Raw genomic sequence first — 19,175 nt, forward strand, 5'->3', positions numbered from 1 at the left:
CGGGGTTATCAGGAAAAGAAAGGTATGAAAATCAACATCAAATTAAAAAAATATTTGAAGTTTTGAATCGACTTTTACAATTGCAACAGTGAACAGTTGCTTTCCGATTGAATTCAATGCATTTTCAAAGTTTAATTTTAATGCTCAGAATGTTCAAAACTTTTTGGAAAAAAAGCAAGTTTAACAGTTTTAAGATGGACGTTGATTTTTTACTGAGAGGGAGCTAATTTCAACAGTGCGAGTTAGCATCAGTTTTAATTCATTCCTGAAATACATCGCGATTACGCAGAAAAGTTTAGAAATCTATAAACTGAAAATATTAGAATTTGCATTAATAGATTCAGTGATAAATATGTGTACCTCTTTTCTTTTCCCTGAAAACCTAAAATACAATCTTAACCTTAAAATTCAACCTCACCCGACTTTAAAATCAGAACAATCTGCAGAGTTCAATTTTCTTCCCCCTTAGTCATATCCATTAAAATCCCCATGTAAAGCGGCAAACATTTGTTATCATCATAAAATTCACTTCAAAACAATTGTAATGAAATCCAACGGAACATTTTCACTCGACTGGCTTGCATGCCACCCACTTCCGAGGAGCATGTTTCACCTTAGTGAATTTCCTTCTGTTTCTCCTCCCGAAAACCGTCTCCTCATGTCTTCAAAAAGGACGCAGAAATAAAAAAAACCTCTAGCAAAATGTAAGCAGCACCAGACTATGGAATGGTTCGTGTGCTCAAACTTAGGAAAGTGCGCGCGTGTGTGAGCAAATGTTTGTCTGCAGGGAAAAAATTTATGATCCATCATGAAATTTTATTTTATTTAACATGTTCTAACCTTTCGCTCCCGACAAGTCAAACCTCCATCCACTTGACGTGGTTTCTCCCTTTCTCGGTCTTTGCCACCACCCAATCGAGACTTCCCTTCAGGGGAAGACTTCAATTGTGACACCATCATCTTGTCAAAGTCGAGCTGCTTTTTGAGAGAGCCGGTGGAAAAAAAAATGAAGCAAAACTGGCTGACTTGTGCCTCGTCATTTGGTGCGTGTAATGACTTTCGAGTGCCTTCACTTGTAAATGTTTTCTTTTAGGTTTTTTTCTCCTTTTTTTCAAGTTGCTACTCCCGTGCCATGTAGCCTATCAAGTGAACATGTTATTTTCCTTGGGAATGACAATACGTATCTTTTCCTTTGGTGCCGATACACGGAGCGCATTAGCAAGATTGCTAGTTAATCGATTGTTGATATTGTAAATATGGTAAGGCGATTGCAATTTCAATATCCTGGAAATAATGGCCATCCCAGAGAAAAAACATTTTTATCAAATGGTTTACCAGCGCTTTATGTCTTTGTAAGGCAGTATCAAATGTAAAATTTATCAAAGTGTGTTTGTACGATTTGGCAGGACACCTTTTTCTATGGCGACCGTCAAAATTAGCTTTATTTAGTTTCAAAGAGATCACATGACTCATTGAAAAATAGACATGCGATCTCGCTGAAACAAAATTTTGACGGTCGCCATGTAGGAGATAGAGAAAATCTATTAAATTTATGGAAACTTCCTGCTTACAAGATGCTTTAAAACTACTCATTCTTTACCATTTGAGTACTGTCGTAATGTTTAAGATTGTCGCATTTTCCTTTACATTTTTACTTATGAGTCTTCTTTTGAAATAAACATAAAGCTCTGGCTTGTATTTCCCTTTTTCCTTTGTTTTGGTTGTCACCACAACAGTGCTGCTTCAAATTGAGTTCTTTGAATTAAATTTCCAGTTTTTGTTTTTCGAAGCCGCCAAATTCTGACAGTACATATTTCAGCCGATATAAACATCGTAAAATGGCACTTGTTTTCTTCAATAAGCTGGATCAAACAAGCTTTAGTCTGATGTTCGCCACACAAAGCTGACAAAAGAAGTCGTTCTGTTAACATTTCGTTTTTACACTTCAAGACCTCGTCAAATCAACTCGTAAAAAAATGAAAACCAGAAGAAACACCTCTCCCGTGAGCCAAAGTATGGACGACAAATTTTTAAGCCTAATCCGGAGCCAAAAAGTTTCCATTTAGGTTTCTGAAGCAGAGTTTCTGGTTTTCCTACAAAAGATAACTGTAAGTCAGTCATTCTTTGAGTTGAACAAGAAACAGAAGGCAAAAAGCTGAGACGGAAAACGCGTAAAACATAACGAAAACAATCTTCTTTCAATTTCCGACCGCCTACACGCTCGGCGCGCGCGATTTTAATGAAGCACTTTCATTTTGATGTTTTTGTTTTCGTTAGGCCTCTCGCAAAATCGACAGCTTCCTGTTGGGAGGGGGGAAACGCGTTTTGTAAGGGGGGATGAATGCAGATGCTACACATCGCGAGCTCGTTAACCTTACTTGGTTATAGGAAAAATTATAGGAAATTAGCATCCCCTTGTTAGGCCTGTTTTGTTTAAAATAAATTTAAATTTAACCACACTTGTTTAAGTTTATAAAAATTTCCAATGTTTTGTCAAAGCTAGAAAAAGATGTATTTTGATTTCATTTCGAGAATTAGATCTCTGAAATCTTCAAAACAAAATTTTTGTTCATTATTTTGAACAGTTTCTTACATGATCAATTAAAAGTCGTAACAACAAAAATTTACAAAAATTTAAATTTTTTAAAAGCAATAATCTTAACTTAAATTGAAGAATAAAAGATGGAAAATAAAAAAACTCATGAAATCAAGCTATCCTTTTCAAATATTTTCTAATCTTGAATATATTGAACATCAGGATCTGGATCCTAGAACAAATGTGGAATAAAGATCAGCTTCAGTGTCTGTGATCAGCATAAAAATACGAAATATGAATCCGTCAGCAGCATCCGAGATTGTGACCCAGCATCTTAGTCAGGAATCAAGATCAATAGTCAGTATACGGATTAGGGTTTGGTTTCAGGATTCAAAATCTGTGCCCAAAATTTAGCTTAGAATCCAGGATGAAGATCAGAATCCAGAACCTAAATTTAGTATCAGGATCAAAATCCAAGTTTAAGAACCAATATAAACAAAGATCGGAATCAAGGATCCAAAATACGCAATCAGAATCAGCTTAAGGTATGGGATCAGCAGCAGAATTTTTGATCAGAATCACGATTCAGAATTCAGGTTCAGAAACCTTATGGAGTATCAGAACACGGGATTTATTTTATTTCTTTTTATAGTTTCCCGTCTCACGAACATACTTTTGCTAAATTCACTCGGTCCATGGCAAACGTTCTTCGGAATATGGGATCAAGATCCAAAATGATTATCAACGAGGATCGAGGATTGAGATTAGAAACCTGATCAAAGTATAGGAACCAGGAGCAGAAACCGAGATCAGGATCTAAGATCTAGGATTAAGCTCAAGATCAGTATAAAAAAATAATATCTAGATATAGGAGCAGGATATAGAATCCAAGATTAACATTCAAGATTCAGCGCCAATAAAAATGGAAGTTTTGTATTTGAAAATATAATCTTATGATTTTAAAAAAAACAGGTTATCAGAAATTTCATAAGATTGTCTAAAAAAATCGTTTCATCCATAAAAATATGAATTTTTATCCTTGATTGATTCATGTAGGACCTGAATTTGCATTTTAAAACTTCCGAAAAATGAAGACCTAAGAATTATTTATTTATTCCACTACAGGGTGTTTAATAAGTCCTAATAAAAATTAAAATCACGTTAATTTGAGTATTGACTGGTCATAATAAATTAGTTTTTACTAGAGTGAAAGGGCAAAGTAATAATGTTTAATTTGATAATATATTTTGGATAACTTCCATCTTTTATCATAGTAACGAGCTTCAGACCTTCCTCAAGTCCATCGTTCGCTGCACCCTTTTTTGCTAGGGAATACCTTTGTGGACATTTCGTACCAAATACGAAGAAATAGGGTTTCTAATGAAATGATACACGACACCTACTCTAGTTTATTTACAATAAAGTCAATGATCAAAATATTATATTTATCAATTCTTTTATTTATTTAGTCAAACATTGTGGACTACAATACTTTAAATTAATAAAACTTCTTAAAACCAATGTAAGCAACTGTTTTGTTTTTGTATGAAACTGTTTTTAAATACCTTTTTTAGTTTTTTTTTCAACGAAAAAAACACATACAAAATCTCAATGAAACTTGATGTTTCCTAGAATAGATTCCTCTTTCTTAACATTAAGCGTACATCTTTCGAGGATATGATAGCTTGCCTCTTACAAATGCTAAAACCACCAACCCACAGAAAGTGTACCTACTTTGTTTGCCGTGATCGGGATTCGATTATTTCTAGAGTGCACTGTATGTGTACACCATTTGATATATAAGTAGATGTTTTGAATGGTCTTTGTCATCAAATTTAATGTATGATAGTTGTTTGTTTCTTAATGAAAGGATGGGTGCGTAAAATTTGAGCTATGAAAGTAATTCAGGACTTTTTGTAACAACATCATTGACAAATGCAATTTGAGGAAATTCCCAGCGTTTACTAAGAGGTTCTATATCAATAAATTTATATCAAGATACATATGATTGAAAAGGAAAAAGTGGTCTAATTGTTTTCACGAAGAGCTAATGATAAAAATTCATTTTGAACAGATTCGAGACGTTACTCGTTAATTTTTTAATTATTATTCCATATGATGATACAGTACTTAATCACTCTTCAATATTGATCAAACAAAGGAAATTTATAAAGTGACTTTAGTGTGTATGGGCCTTGAAAAAAGTTGCTGAAACGCTTGACAAATCCAAACATGCAATTTGCTTTATTGATAATGATGTTCTCATATTCTACAAACGTGAGTTTCCAATCAAGTATGACACGGAGATCTCTTATAATTTTGCATTTTTGTATTGATTCACTGGCCTTATTTTGTTTCAAATTAGAGCAACTATGTTAAACAGTTGCAATTTTTAACATTCAATTGAAGTAGACTTTTGTTGCACCGTTCAAAAAAAAAACATTGATTTCATTTTGAAATGTATCTTTGGTTTTTTTATTTTCAGAAATAGTTTAATATCATCTGCTTATATTTGGTATTCAATCCGTTTTAGAGTAAAGGAAATGTCATTTACGAACAGTATAAAAAGAAGAGGTCCTTAATGAGACCCCTGAGGCACACCAGAGGTTACAACTATAGATTTGGGAAATTCGTTTTGAAAGCGAACGATTGGTGTTCGATCGGTTAAGTATGATTGTAAACAGGAGAGAAGATGTGGATGAAAGCCATTTTTTTATTTGAAGATTCAAAAGGGTATGTCAAAGGCTTTGCTTATGTCGGTATAAATAGCCTCAACATGAAAGCTTTTGCTCATGGAATTGATAACGTATATAACGAATTCTAAAAGATTTGATGCAGTAGAGCGCCCTGTGTAGAAACCATGTTGTTTGCTCGTTATAACATATTTTCTTTATAATTTTTTTCAATTATTATTGATTCAAAGAGTTTAGGATTGCAAGACGGAATAGCCATTTCTCAGTAATTTCTTACATCTTATTTTTTCGCACTTGAAAATTCGAATTAAAAAAGTTTTTTCTGAATTTAGGCACTTTTCTATAATTTCACGACATATTAGAAAGAATCAGTAGAGGTTCGGTCAGTTCGGTTGCTAAGTTTTTAAGAAAACATCGGGAAGTCCATGAGGCCCTGCTCCTTTAGCGGCATCAAGTTTTCTAGGTCCTTTGTAAACATTATTGTAATCAAATTCATTGACTTGTTATATGCTTAATCTGGAATGAATGAAGAGAATTCTCTTTCTCGGTCAATCTTTGTAAAAGTGGCGTATATTTCTTGAAAAAAGTTCAAATAAATTACAAATTTCAAGCGGATTATGTCCAATACTATCGTCTATTGTCAATTTGGTAGGGAAGTTTGAATTTTTCATCTGCCTTTTAGTAAAGTCAAATATCGCTTTTGGGTTCTATTTGATATCTTTATCACTTTTCTGATTGTTTTTTTCAAAAGAATTTTTACACATGAAATGAGTTGGCTGCATAAATGTACACAATTTTGATAATTTGTGTGACTTCTGTCACTTCTGTAGGCTTTATGAGCGTTTTGTTTCCTATTTTGTAAGTTTTTCAAATCTTTGTTATACCCAACAGGGTTTTACTATTCTAAACATGATTCAGTTAGTGTAAGCCTAAAATTGAAGCTTTGATGAAGATTAATTGTAAAGTTTCGTTCTCGCCTACGACTGGAAGAAGAATTACTTCATTTTTATCATCCAAAATAAAGTCAGCGTTGCGTTGTTTAAAATCGCCATAAATGTGTAATTTTGCATCTGGCTGTTCAGCTTTTGTTTTTTCATGAATTTGGAAAACAATTCGAAATAATGTTGAGTGGCATATTCAGGTGGAAAGTACGCAGAAGCGATAATTTGCACTTCCTTTGCCAATGCCTTACAATCAAATTCAGAATATGTTTGCGTTTTAATTTCTTCTCAGGGAAAGATAGAATCCAAGGAGACAATAACGCTGCCACCTATCTAATTTTGGATGATGCTTAATTTCTATTTCTGCGGAACACATTAAAATTCGAACTTAAAACTTCTTCAGTGTTTACACTAGCATCTCAGCTAGTTTCAGTGAAGCGAAACTAGTTTTAAATTAATTTCTTTAATTTTTACCGCGCTTTTCATACGGTCAACATTTGACATAAAGCATATTGTATTTGTAATTCTTTTGCAAGTTTAAACATGAGATAAATATCCAAGCTTAATTTAAAGTTTTGAAAACCTTGTAGTGTTACTCATATATGTTTCTCAGGCAATATTTACACTGTAAATTTTTGCCTCGATTTCCAGCAAAAAAAATTGCTGGAAACGTTCAGCAATCCAAATTTTTGCTGGAAACCAGCAATCGGTTTTCGAATTGCTGGATTTTTCAGCATTCGGTTATGTGCTTGTCATTTTTGCTGAAAAATCAGCAATCGGTTTTCAAATTGCTGGACTTTCCAGCAATTGATCTAGTTTGCTGGAAAATCAGCAATCGAGTTGTCAATTTGGAGTTTGTTTTGGTTTCGTACGCTGAAGTAAGGTGAGATTCTATTTTACGAATTTAGGTTAAATTAATATAATTATTTCATTTTCCTCTATATTCTAGCAATCAGGCATCAAGTCAAGGGTAAGTTTTTATTGTACAGGTAGATATTCCATTGAAGATACTAATCAAAACTATTTTTACATGTGGCGGATGATCAACATTTTGGCACAAAGCGGCCACCCCAGAGCCGGTGTTAGAAAGTTGTGAAAAAAAAAAGTTTTTTTTGGAAAATAAATTAATCCCTAATTGAAAATGGGAGAAAATAATTGTTTTTATTGCTTATTATATGCACAGCCAATATTAAACTTTAATTTTATATTGAAATATAAATTTCATACTAAATACTGCCGGTTGTGTTGAAAGAAATAGCTGGTTTCCAGCAATCTGGATTGCTGATTTTCCAGCAATTTGAATTGCTGGAAACCAGCATTAACGTTTGCTGTTTTTTCCAGCAATTGAAATTGCTGGAAATTTTGCTGGAAAGTCAGCGGGACAAAAACCAGCAAAATTTTGCTGGTTTCCAGCAAAAAAAAAATTGCTGTGTAGCTACAACTATTTATTTTTAAATTACTCAAAGTATGATCCAAAAAAACTTCGAAAGCCACAGTAGAATAATTTTGAAAAGTGTATTGGAAAAATGACATAGTTTCACACATTTTCGCTATTTTAAATTCTCAAAAAAAAAAAAAAAAAAAAACAGAATTTTGGCGAATTTTCAAAGGTAGCTGTTATCCTAACTTTTAATTTTGCAGGAAGCAACTGTCTTGCCAACTGAGCTATATCACAAGCTATGTTGATTTTCGCATCAAAATGATACTTACTCAAAGGCAGTTACATTCCGGTTCTAGTAGTGTTATTACATTTGTGCTGAAATAATTAATAAAAAAAATCTATCAAAGCGACATACCTATTGCTTCAAAATTCAGCTTTTTTTTTGCATAAGTGAAATAGTTTTGAGCATTTGGTAGCAGCTTGTCAAAAGTGTGTATTCCAGGACATGTGTTTAAACACATTAAGTTTTATTTACAAATGAATAGTTGTAGCAAGTTATCAAAACTTTTTTTTGTCTTTTGATCACATCTTATGTAATAAGGTAATTGGGGGAAACTGATAAAATATGATCATTTTTTATTCTTACAGTGATAGTTAATAATCTATGTTTGTAAGTATTGTCTTATTTTATGATAATAAGTTAATAAACGCGGTGACTTAACTGTGATGTAACTCTCATTTGGGAAGGGAAGGGGTTGTTATTAATCATACAAATCATGGATGTCTCTTGGTGATGCATGTCTTCGAATTTTTGGAATAAGATTTTATCGAAGGAGATGAAATTCCTCTATCAAGATGGCTTGGATCTTATGTGAAAATGACTCCCAAATTCCTTGAAAGAGATAAAAAAAAAAGAATTTGCAACATAAAATTATCTAATAGCGAAGTCATTTGGATACCAAAGATTTAAAAAAAAAATAAGACAACGAAACTGACGAATTAGGAAATGATTTCAACAAATCTTCTTGCTGATAGTTAGCATCGTACAAAAACAAATGGTTGTTAAATTTCCCTCACGAAAGACAATAATGACCTGAATGGAACATTTATATTGGCTTTAAGAAAAATTCGTGAAACTGGTATTGAGGAAGATATTTTGAAAAAAAATGATTTTTTCGGTAACATAAATACGCCTAAAAAATGATAAATAATTATCATTATGAGGAATTCATATATCAATTACATACTTAACTCTTTAATGCATGATATTTTTTTTTTTAAATAAGAATAGCAGTTATTTATTCAGTGAAATAATAACATTTTAACTAGAATAATACAACTCAACAGATTTGAAGTCGTTATTTTGACTTTTATAAAAGTTATGACCAATCAAAGTTGAAAAATATTTTTTGAAATTCTTACTTCATTTCAATACCATTTTACAAACTTCTTCCGAACCTTGTTAATTGAGAGCAGGGAGGTGTTTTTAATTGATTGAGCTCAAAAAATTTGATAGAATTTGCAAAACTAAAGAAATGAAACCGTTTTTCCAAAAACAACTTTTAAAAAAATGAATTTGATTTTTGCAGTTTTTTTTGCATACTTTAGTCTATATCTTACACATATGTACATTAAAATATCGTAATAAAAATACTATGGACTTGTTTCTTTTAGTCTCTAGAATTATTTTTTTTTTGATAACAACATACATAAATATCCACGCGTTTTTGAGATATTTGGATTTTGATAAGTGTTGTCTTAAAACAACACTATGCATTTAAGGGTTAAGAAATGATTATTAATAGTTTCAGATAATTAAAAATGATTGTTTTTACAGTTTAACCAAATTCATGCTAAAATTTTATTTGATCGTAATGAAATCAAAAAACGATTGTATTACCAACAAAAATGTGTGCTCAGTTTATGGGGTGTCGGTATTGAAAATGGGATTAGCATTAGTAAATAAGTTGGATAATCAGTCAAATTAAGTTCAAATATCAGAACTGAGGAAAAGAATATTTTCCTGTTCTATAATTTGAAACCCATATTAATGAAATCACAAAAGAAATGAGTTAGAAAAAAATTAAAGAGAAAAAGAAACAAAGGATTGAAGAAATATTAGAAATGGTTATCATCAAGTTACAGACAGGAAAAAATTGAACAAATTAGACTGAATAAAAACGTTATAAACTTCTTTGTATTTGTAATCGGTGAGTTTTAAGATTGAAACATTAAGGAATATAACCATGAGCAAAATCAGGAACAGATAGTGTAATTTTCAGTACACCGATACATTTTTTCCTCATCTGTCCATAATAAGGAACACATAAATATGTTAATAATTAGGAACAATAAGTGCCAAATAAGGAACATGAATACACTTTGAAAAACTTGATTTTTTTTAAAAGCTCAAAAATAAGAATTTCAAACTTCAACATAGTCCAAAGAAGAATTTGGAACTATGTAACCAAAAAAATTTATCCTAAAATTAAAGATTAGATCTTATATCACAATAAAAAGCCCAGAAAAAATATAGTCGAATAAGGCACGCCCATCCTACTAAATTTCAGAACAGTCCAATCAAATCTGGTGGTTCGGATTTCATTGAAAAAATGACCAAATTTTGCTTGATTTGATTTTGCTTTCAGTTTATTTGGAAAATTCAATAAAATAAACAAATTGCACTGTAAAAAAATTTGTATTTATGCTTATAAAATAAAATTTTTTGATCAAGTTTTATGAAAAAAATCGTGAGAGTTTTCATGTAAGCCTAAAATACGATTTAAACTCTGACGATAAGTTTTGATTAATAAAAATCTTCAAATCTTTTATTCTTGAATGCTTTTGAGTAATTTCTGTGTTTCGATAAAATTTTCCCGGATTTTACCGGTATTTTTGGTCGTCATATTTGAAATCAAATTCCTAGATTTGGCTTGGTGTTTATAATCAATTGCCCGAATTTGTCCTGCCCGGATACCTGCTAAAAAAATTCTGGCAACCTTAAGTTTAAGGAGATAAATATAAAATACATACTGAGCAAGGCCTAGTCGAATTTTGGTGCTTAAATGCATAATGCAGTCATGTTAAGGACCTATCGAATTGGTTTAACTTCTTTTAATTTATAATGTTTTACAAATGTATCAAACAAAAAATGTACAAAATTTAAAATTTGGTTTTTATTATTTAGCTACAAATCAAAACACATCTAGCCTGTCGAAAACTTATGAGATTTGAACTCAAATGTTTTCTTACCGATACCGGGAATTGAACCCAGTAGTCCTGTCTTACTAGACTTGAGCCAGCCTATCCACTAGACCCCCTCGGCGAAAGTACATTTTATTGATGAACTTATGTATTTACTCACTCAGATTTATTAATATTTTTTCTTTTATCTTTCTATTTTATTTTTCAACTTTTCCTAATACTATATCGAAATTTTCGTCTTTATGTGATTTGCATATTAATTCCTTAATTCTTTTTTTCTCTTTCATCTACAGGACCAAGTCGTTCAACACAATTCCAAATCCGGGGTGATAATGAGCAGTACGGCGCTGGCGTTGCAAGCCGTTACTCGACATCAGGCCGGCAACTACACCTGTATTGCCTCCAACGTCGAAGGCGACGGAGAAAGCAACACCGTCGACCTGAAGGTTATGTGTAAGTATAAGAGCGGTTTTCTATGGATTGACACAGCTAAGGGATGAAATCCTACGTTCCATGGTTAACTTCTATATTAATAAATACAATCATTTGGATTAACCTTCAATCAAAACATTGGCAAACCAGATGACCGAATTGGCTGAACTTGTCATACAAAGCTTAACTCAAAGTAAATCCTTCAATATCAACAATTCACCTCCGCACTGAAAGAAAATACAAATAGCATAAGGTGAAACTGACTCCAACCAAGTGCAGCCAACCCCCAGTATCAATGCAGTTTTCCACCAACAGAACGACCCGCCTGTTTACAAACACTTTCGACCCGGTGTTGTTTTTCTTTCCAAACGACAACGACGAAAGTGCTCTGTTTTTACTGCTGCTCTGCTACACTCTCGTATACAAATTGACATCTTATTCCTTTATGTCATCAAGTTGGGCCCTCGAGTCTTCCTCGTGTTAAGTATCCTCGATCCTAGCCCCCTTTTACTCGAATGCGGCATCGCCTGGCAATGAAATCTCAAACTCTATCGCCAGTTTCTTGATGGCTGACTAAGGAGCAGGAGGATTTTTTGTTCGTTTCGCTTTTATTTTTATTTTCTACTGCAAAATCTTTTCCTTTTCCATTACTCCCTCTAGATATATGGCAAAGCAAAGGTGGATGATGTCGAGTCGAGTAGGTACAGCAATTGAACCCTAACCTGAAGCGATCTGTTTCGCGTCAAACTGCAGACACATTTCACAACCTACCATCCTAACATACTATACATGGTGAAGTGGTTCACGACTCTGCTGTGGACAGTCTTTGGTGAAGTGTATTTGCTTGTTGTTTTTTCTTTACTTCACATTCGACGATAACGAGTTCGAGGACTTTTAAGGGAAAAGAAAATTGTTTAATTTGAGGGTTGTAAAAATTTTACAACATGAACGAAAAATTTTACAACAATTTTGCATAAGAAAATAATATAGTGAAAATCGAAACTATCAAAAATGATTACAAGGATTTTTTTTATAAACTTTTTATGAAATCTGCTTATTCACAATTGTTTGAGTTCGATGCTATATAAAATACCGTCTAACGGGGCATCATGTAAAAGCGATTATATGAAACATTTGGATACCACAATACTTATTCAATTTTTGTTTTCATATAATGTAATAAAGTTATCATTTAATGATAATAAAATGATGATGACATTGTTTCTCACATCGCGAGATCGTTTTTAAAATTCGAGCAATAGATGTACACATTTTTACATTTTTCGATGCCGTAAAAATCTTTGCTCAATATTACGGATTGGCTTATTGATATCAGCTACAAACATAATATTGCTTTTACAACCCTTTTGCAAAACTGTTTGTGTTAAAATATTATTCGAACAGTCACCTTATTTTGTCGAAAAAATATTTTTAAAATTTAGTTAACAAGCCTGGGCTAAAATGCGTCCAAATGAAAATCAATGATTCACCTTTCAAATCTCGTTTCCATATGCTGTAATTTGACTGTTTTGCATCATACGTTTGTTTATTTCAAAATTTTATGCATCCAAACATTATTTTTTTAAATTTCAGCTAGTAGAATTTTTGTATTACTTTTTACCCCTAAATGTATGCAGCACCCTCTTGCTTTTTCTTTAAAAACATTTTTTTGAATAAAAATTTTTAATAGAAAAAAGTTATATTAAATTCAAACGAAACCAAAAATTACTGCAATTGGGCCTTTATGCGTTATAACTTCACAAATTTTTCATAAACTAAAAATTTTCAAACGTTTTTCTTCGATTTTTCATTTAAACAAAGTTTTTTGCATTTTATCCTTTTTCTTAGTAAGGTGGAAATCGCATGTTTTTGTAAAATTATAAATAACTAGTGAGGCCAATGATTTTTCTAACTACTTTTGATGTACAAGCGGTATGATTTTAAGTACCGTAAAACGGGGTGAGATTGATCACTGTTTTCAATATTTTTCTATTTTTTTCTGTTAAAAGGAATGTGGCATGTTTCATGTTTTTAAAACCAGTACTGGACTCCTATGAACGTAAAACATGGTTGCAGAAATTAAACAGACTACTTTAAATTTGATTTTAAAATCGATTTCATCTTTGTTTACAATTTGAAGCTTTCGGATAACATTGATCAGTCTCTATTTTGACGGTTTTATCGAGTTTTCTAGATCATAAAGGATTCAAAACACCTTCATAATATTTATAAATGCTAGTAATTGATAAACTAAGGCATAATGTCGGTCAATCAGGGCCGTAGGAAGAACTGACTCATGAGGGGGGAGTTCTTGTGACCTATTTTTGCTCAAACAATCTGTGATTTAAAAAAATCCGAAAATACTATTTTTAAATACTATTTTCGTTGTTCATTATTATTTTCATTTACATGAATAGTGTATCTTGTTAAATAGAAAGTTTTGAAAATTCATTGTAAACTCTTTTAAATAATGATTAGGGTTTTTAGTAAAAGTCCTTCATCAATGGTAGAAGTTTTAAAATTTGTGTCATAATCTGGTGAACTTAGCTTAAGATTGCCAGAACGTGTCCGGGTTTAGCAAATCTAGGCTATTTTATAGAAAACCTGGCAAAATTCGGGCATTCTATTTACCAATTTTCGAACCAAACCCGGGCACTATCCGGAAAAATTTGACAAAAATCCAGGAACAATTCAACAAAAATCAAGAACAAAAACATTTGACTTACCGTAAACTGGGGGATCTTTGATCACTTTTTTCATTCATTTTTCAATATTTTGGAAGGGGTTGCTTTTTCGAAATACCTAAAAGCTTTTAAACCCTTACTGAGGTGAGAAGTATAAAACATGACCATTGATTGCAGTAAATTCAAACGACATTGATGGTTAGAATTAATTGTTTATTACAAAACCAGATTTCGACTTTCGGGGTAACTTTGATCACTATGGCTTTTACGTATCTCATCATCTTAAAATTTATTATTTTGATGGCATTAAGCGCAGATGGCTCAAAACATCGAAAACAGTAATTTTTAGTTTGGACTTAATTGAATTTTTCAACGTTTTCTTTCAAAAACAAATATACTCGAAAGATGGGCTGCATACATTTAGGGGCAAAAATTTTAAACATTTTTCTATATTTTTGGCCTCAAAAACAAATGAAATTTAACCTTCGTGCAATTCCCTCAGTCCTCGTGCTGTTCCCATGTTATTTTTTTCTTCAATCTTAACCATATGATAGGGTTTTTAGCCATTTTTTCTATACGGGGTTTTTCATGGAAAATGACCGTTTTTTATCAATATCCAAAAATTATCATCAAATGACCATAAAAACTAAACCAAGAAAGAAGTTGAACTTTCACATTGAACAACCGATTTGCTTCTAAATGCTAACATTTGATCAGAAGAGATGTTTGTTTGTGAGCCTTCAAAAAAAACAGATATTTAAGGATTTTAAAATTATATTCTAAGTTATATAAAAAATTTCCTTAAACAAACCAAATTTAGCTAATTTGTAACTCAATTTCCAGGCTTTCAAACATAGTTAACAGTTTTCAGATATTTTAACTTTATACTAAGTAAATGATGATTATCTGCAAAAAATTCATGTTTTCATCAAAAATACCCCGCTGATCAAAGTTCCCCCAGTTTACGGTACCTTTTTTTTATCGAAAAACTTCAAAATTTAGAATCGTATTTCCGGCTCCCAAAAAATTGTTTTTCTTTATTTTAATAAAAACAACTTGAAAATTTCACTTTTGGGCGACCAAATTCCAAATTTGAATTATCGAGTTTTTTTTTTTTTGATTGCCCAAAAAATGTGAATGAATCCGGACAAAATGAGGATATTTTTCAACAAAATTTGGGTAACCGGGCCGGACTGAACCCCCCCAATTTTTTTTAATAAAATATCCGGGCATGTCAAGGTAAAACCGAGTAACCTGACCACCTTTATCTAGCTTATTTGATTTGAACTTACAATAAGTTATTTTAAAACAGCCTTCAATTTCAAAAATAAAAATTAAATTTTCAAATTAAAATTAAAAAGAATAAAATTTTGCGGTTCAAGTCGGATCCATGCAATCTCGATCCAAATTTACAATTTCAGTTTGAAATTTCGTTCTTGTGAAATCTGCATTATTAATAATTTTGAACAATATGCGAAACCAATAGGTATTCTCTTAAATTTCTTTAAGAGAAAATACTTGTGTTCATATCATCAATTACTTTTGACTAAAAATCAATTCCTGTGGATAGTTTTTTTTTAAAGTTTTTCGTAAGACAACTTGCAAAATGAACTGTATTTCTACTCTTTTTTTATCATTTTCAGCTGAATTGTGCAAACGAACTGACTTTGATTGAATTTTAAAATGGAACTGAAAATCACAATTATAAGCCTGTAATCTCTCGCAATTTGAATTCCATATCGAAATAGTCATCTTGATAATTTTATTTTGTATGTGGAACTCATTTACGAGCTGAAATTGAATAAAAAATTTGAAGCTGAATTCAAAATTTTAATTTTCAATCTGTTTCAGAAATATAATACTTTTTCTGATATGTACTTAAAAGATTTTTGAATTTAGAAATATGAGCCAAGAACTGAAAAAGTTTCAGAGCCCTCGATCATGAATCTATTATAATAATTCGGATGTTTTGGGTTTCATTGGTTATTTGTTATATTTGAATTTTGCATATGATTTGAAAGTTTTTTTTTCATATTTAGAAAAATACCAACTAAATGTAAATAATGCCTATGAGTTTCGAAAATCAGGAGTCAATTTTTGATGGAAATTTAAAACAAAATTTAAACTACGATTTCAATCATAGCTATTAATTTCAATTTTTAATTATGATTCAAACCAAAAATCAGAAATTCTGTACTGGATACCTTATCCGAAATATGAAAAACACCAATAAAATTTCGATTTTGATTATAAGGAACCAGAAACTTTGAAAAGAGTTAAATCTTTTTCAAAATTTATATTCAGAATTGCATAACTATCAATAACTGAGAAAATTTTGAAAAACTGTAGCTGAATTCTTAACCTGGGATTTGTTTTCGAGGTTTTCACATCAGTTCTGAGTCACGATTTTTACAACCGAATAACCTTAATACTCCATCATTGAAATTGGATTAAGAATTACAAATTTTGAGTGCAGAGTAGAATATCACGCTTGCATTGTATGGACCCTCATGAGAGGGGTTGATTTTTAGACTTTTATTGTAATATTAGTTTCAGATGGTGTATTTTGTTATTATGTTGGCCTGACCAAACTTTATCAAAGAAAAAAAAAGTTAACAACCAATTTTTAAACATTTATTTTTGTTCACCCTCGATGTGGGGTGAATAGGGATAGTTGCTTCTTTATTGAGAATCTCACTTACTTAAAAGCTGTTTAACATAAAAAATGCGTTCAGCTTAACTTTCATCATTTGAAATAGTGTATCAGTGCATATTTTCTCACTTTGTAGATTCTATTTTATTATTTCAATCGCCAGTTAACTTTTTCTTATCAGCCACATTGATAATAAAATAAAAGTTGATGATGGTGCCTAACTCCAGGGGGACAAAAAATCTCAAATAGAATTCAGACTTTTATTACTAGACTTCCTGTGAAAGCTGAAAGCCCCATTCATATAGGTTCATCCTAAAATTGAATTTTCTTCAGTTCTACATTATTTTCCACTAGTTTGAGGAATTTTAAAACACTTTTATGGACATGTCCCGATCATCCCACGATCAGTGGGCCAAAGAATATTTTGTTAATTTATCCAATATGACGGATTGGCTTGATACAATTGCTTTTATTATCTCATGCCGACACTGTTGGTGTTAAAATACTTTTCGGACATTGGCCAAACTTCAAAAAAAATCTCTAATTCAGTTACCAATCTGGGCAAAAATGCAATTAAAAGATTCAACTTTAAAATCACGTTTCCATATGCTGGAATACGATTGTTTTTATCACGCGTTTGTTAATTTATAAAGTTCATCCATCCGAACATGAATTTATATGATTTCAAATGAGGCCCTTAGAGCCAAAGGGGTATAAGTGCATAAAACCTGATTTCGAGAAAAAAGCACTTGAACTTCGTTGTGTTCCAGTAAATTCCATAGATATTTTTTATGAATTTTTTTCATGTGAATGATTTTTCTAAATAAAAACAAAGCATTTTACAACTTTTTCCCAAAAAACAACGTTTATTTGACGTTTATTGAGGCGATACATATTTTTTAAATTTGGTACTTATACCCCTTTGGCTCCAAACACATGCACTTATACCCCTTTGCCACCAAATAAATTCACTTATACCCCTTTGCCACCAACAAATTTTCACATCCAGGTTTTTGATCTTATTGATATGGGTAAGAAACCATAAATATTCATTGCTACAAGAGTCAATTAGTTTTCGTATAAATATATTTTTTGTTGTTTTGATGAGAAATATACTCTGGTACAGTAGGTTAAGAGATTTTATGGCTGAAGATCGACCTGGTCTTGGCAACTTCTACTAAATCTCTCCAAACAACGTTTTTTCATCAAGATTAATTTATAATAATTCGTGAATGGTATTTTCCACTAAATTCCAATCACCAAGTGTTTTGTACGTCTTTGCCTAATCCATTGGGTATTGGAATGGGACTTGCGGTCACTCTGAGTTGGTTTTTTACAGTAAATTAACGATAGGCGCTTCAATGTTAACCCAATTATCTCGTACAAATACATTTTTTTGTACTTTATAAGCCTTTAATCCGTGACACACTTCATATATCCAGAAATCAGGAATTTGTGATACGCTAATTTGTTATTGAAATAGAAAAAATAATTAAATATATTAATTTTTTTTTCTACTAGAATTATCACTAAATGCAATCAGATGAATCATAGTTGATGGTAAATTTTTAAACATCATCAGCTATTCAAAAGAAAAGTGAATTACATTAATTTTAAAATTTTTTGGACCCGATGAAAAAACATTACTTTCATGAAATCAAGTTAGGGTTGGTGGCAAAGGGGTATAAGTACATCAGTTTAATGGACTTTGGAGGCAAAGGGGTATAAGTGCAGCACTTATACCCCTTTGGCTCCAAACAAAAAGGAAATTTCAGTAAGCACGATTTTTTCAACGAGATCTAAACATAACAAAATAGTGAAATAAAATTATGATTAAAATAGCATATGATGATTGACAGTCAAGGATTCGTTCTAGATGGTTATCTCGATTTTTTCCATTTTGTCACTTATACCCCTTTGGCTCCAAGGGCCTCAAATGGTAGAATTTTTAGTAAATTTTTTTACCCCTATATGTATGCAGCACCCTTCTGCCTTTTCTCTAAAATAACATTTGACAGAAAAAATGTTAAATTTAATTGACACAAACCCAAAAATTACTGCAATTGGTGCTTCATGCGTTATGACATCACAAATATATCTCAAACGTTTGCATTTGATTTTATAATAAAAACATAATTACCCCTTTTTCTAAGTAGGGTAGAAATTGCATCAATACTAATGTTATGAAATCGCTTGGTACATCTTTGTGCCTGAAAATAATCACATTTCCGTAGGTGATGGAAAGAATCAGAGAAACATGAGGTATCAAAGAACGAAAGAACATAAGGCGTAAATATGTATCATGAATTTTTCGAAAAAGATTCAACGGCTCACCGGCAGGACTTGAACCTGAGATTGCGGTTCTGTGGACATTAAGTTTGTGTGTGTACATTTGTTTATACAATGTTTATTTTAAAATTGAAAAAAAAAATCGGCGTAACTGGAAAATTTGCAGCCAACCTAAGAGGATTCTTTCTTTGTCAAACTTTTTACTTGATAGAAAAAAAAATCATCGGGCAGTGCAATCCAATTCTTCTTCAAAGCTGTGAATCACTACTTAAGTCATTCACTATATCCATAACAAATTTTAAAAATGTCTTTCCAAATGGGCAAATTTAGCTCTAAACTTGTTTAAAACGGTTTGTATTTCA

The 19,175-nt window shown here is 31.6% G+C and overlaps 1 protein-coding gene across 2 annotated transcripts in view; it reads left to right on the forward strand.

Moving 5' to 3' along the window:
- Positions 1-19,175, forward strand: part of LOC129751670 (hemicentin-1) — a 1,296,938-nt gene that overhangs the window by 972,894 nt on the left and 304,869 nt on the right. For both annotated transcript variants that reach the window (XM_055747314.1, XM_055747315.1), the window contains exon 11: positions 11,049-11,208. In XM_055747314.1, coding sequence (XP_055603289.1) covers positions 11,049-11,208 — 160 coding nt within the window. The remainder of the gene's footprint in view (positions 1-11,048; positions 11,209-19,175) is intronic.

Source organism: Uranotaenia lowii, chromosome 3 (genome assembly GCF_029784155.1).
Source record: "Uranotaenia lowii strain MFRU-FL chromosome 3, ASM2978415v1, whole genome shotgun sequence".
Taxonomy (NCBI): domain Eukaryota; kingdom Metazoa; phylum Arthropoda; class Insecta; order Diptera; family Culicidae; genus Uranotaenia; species Uranotaenia lowii.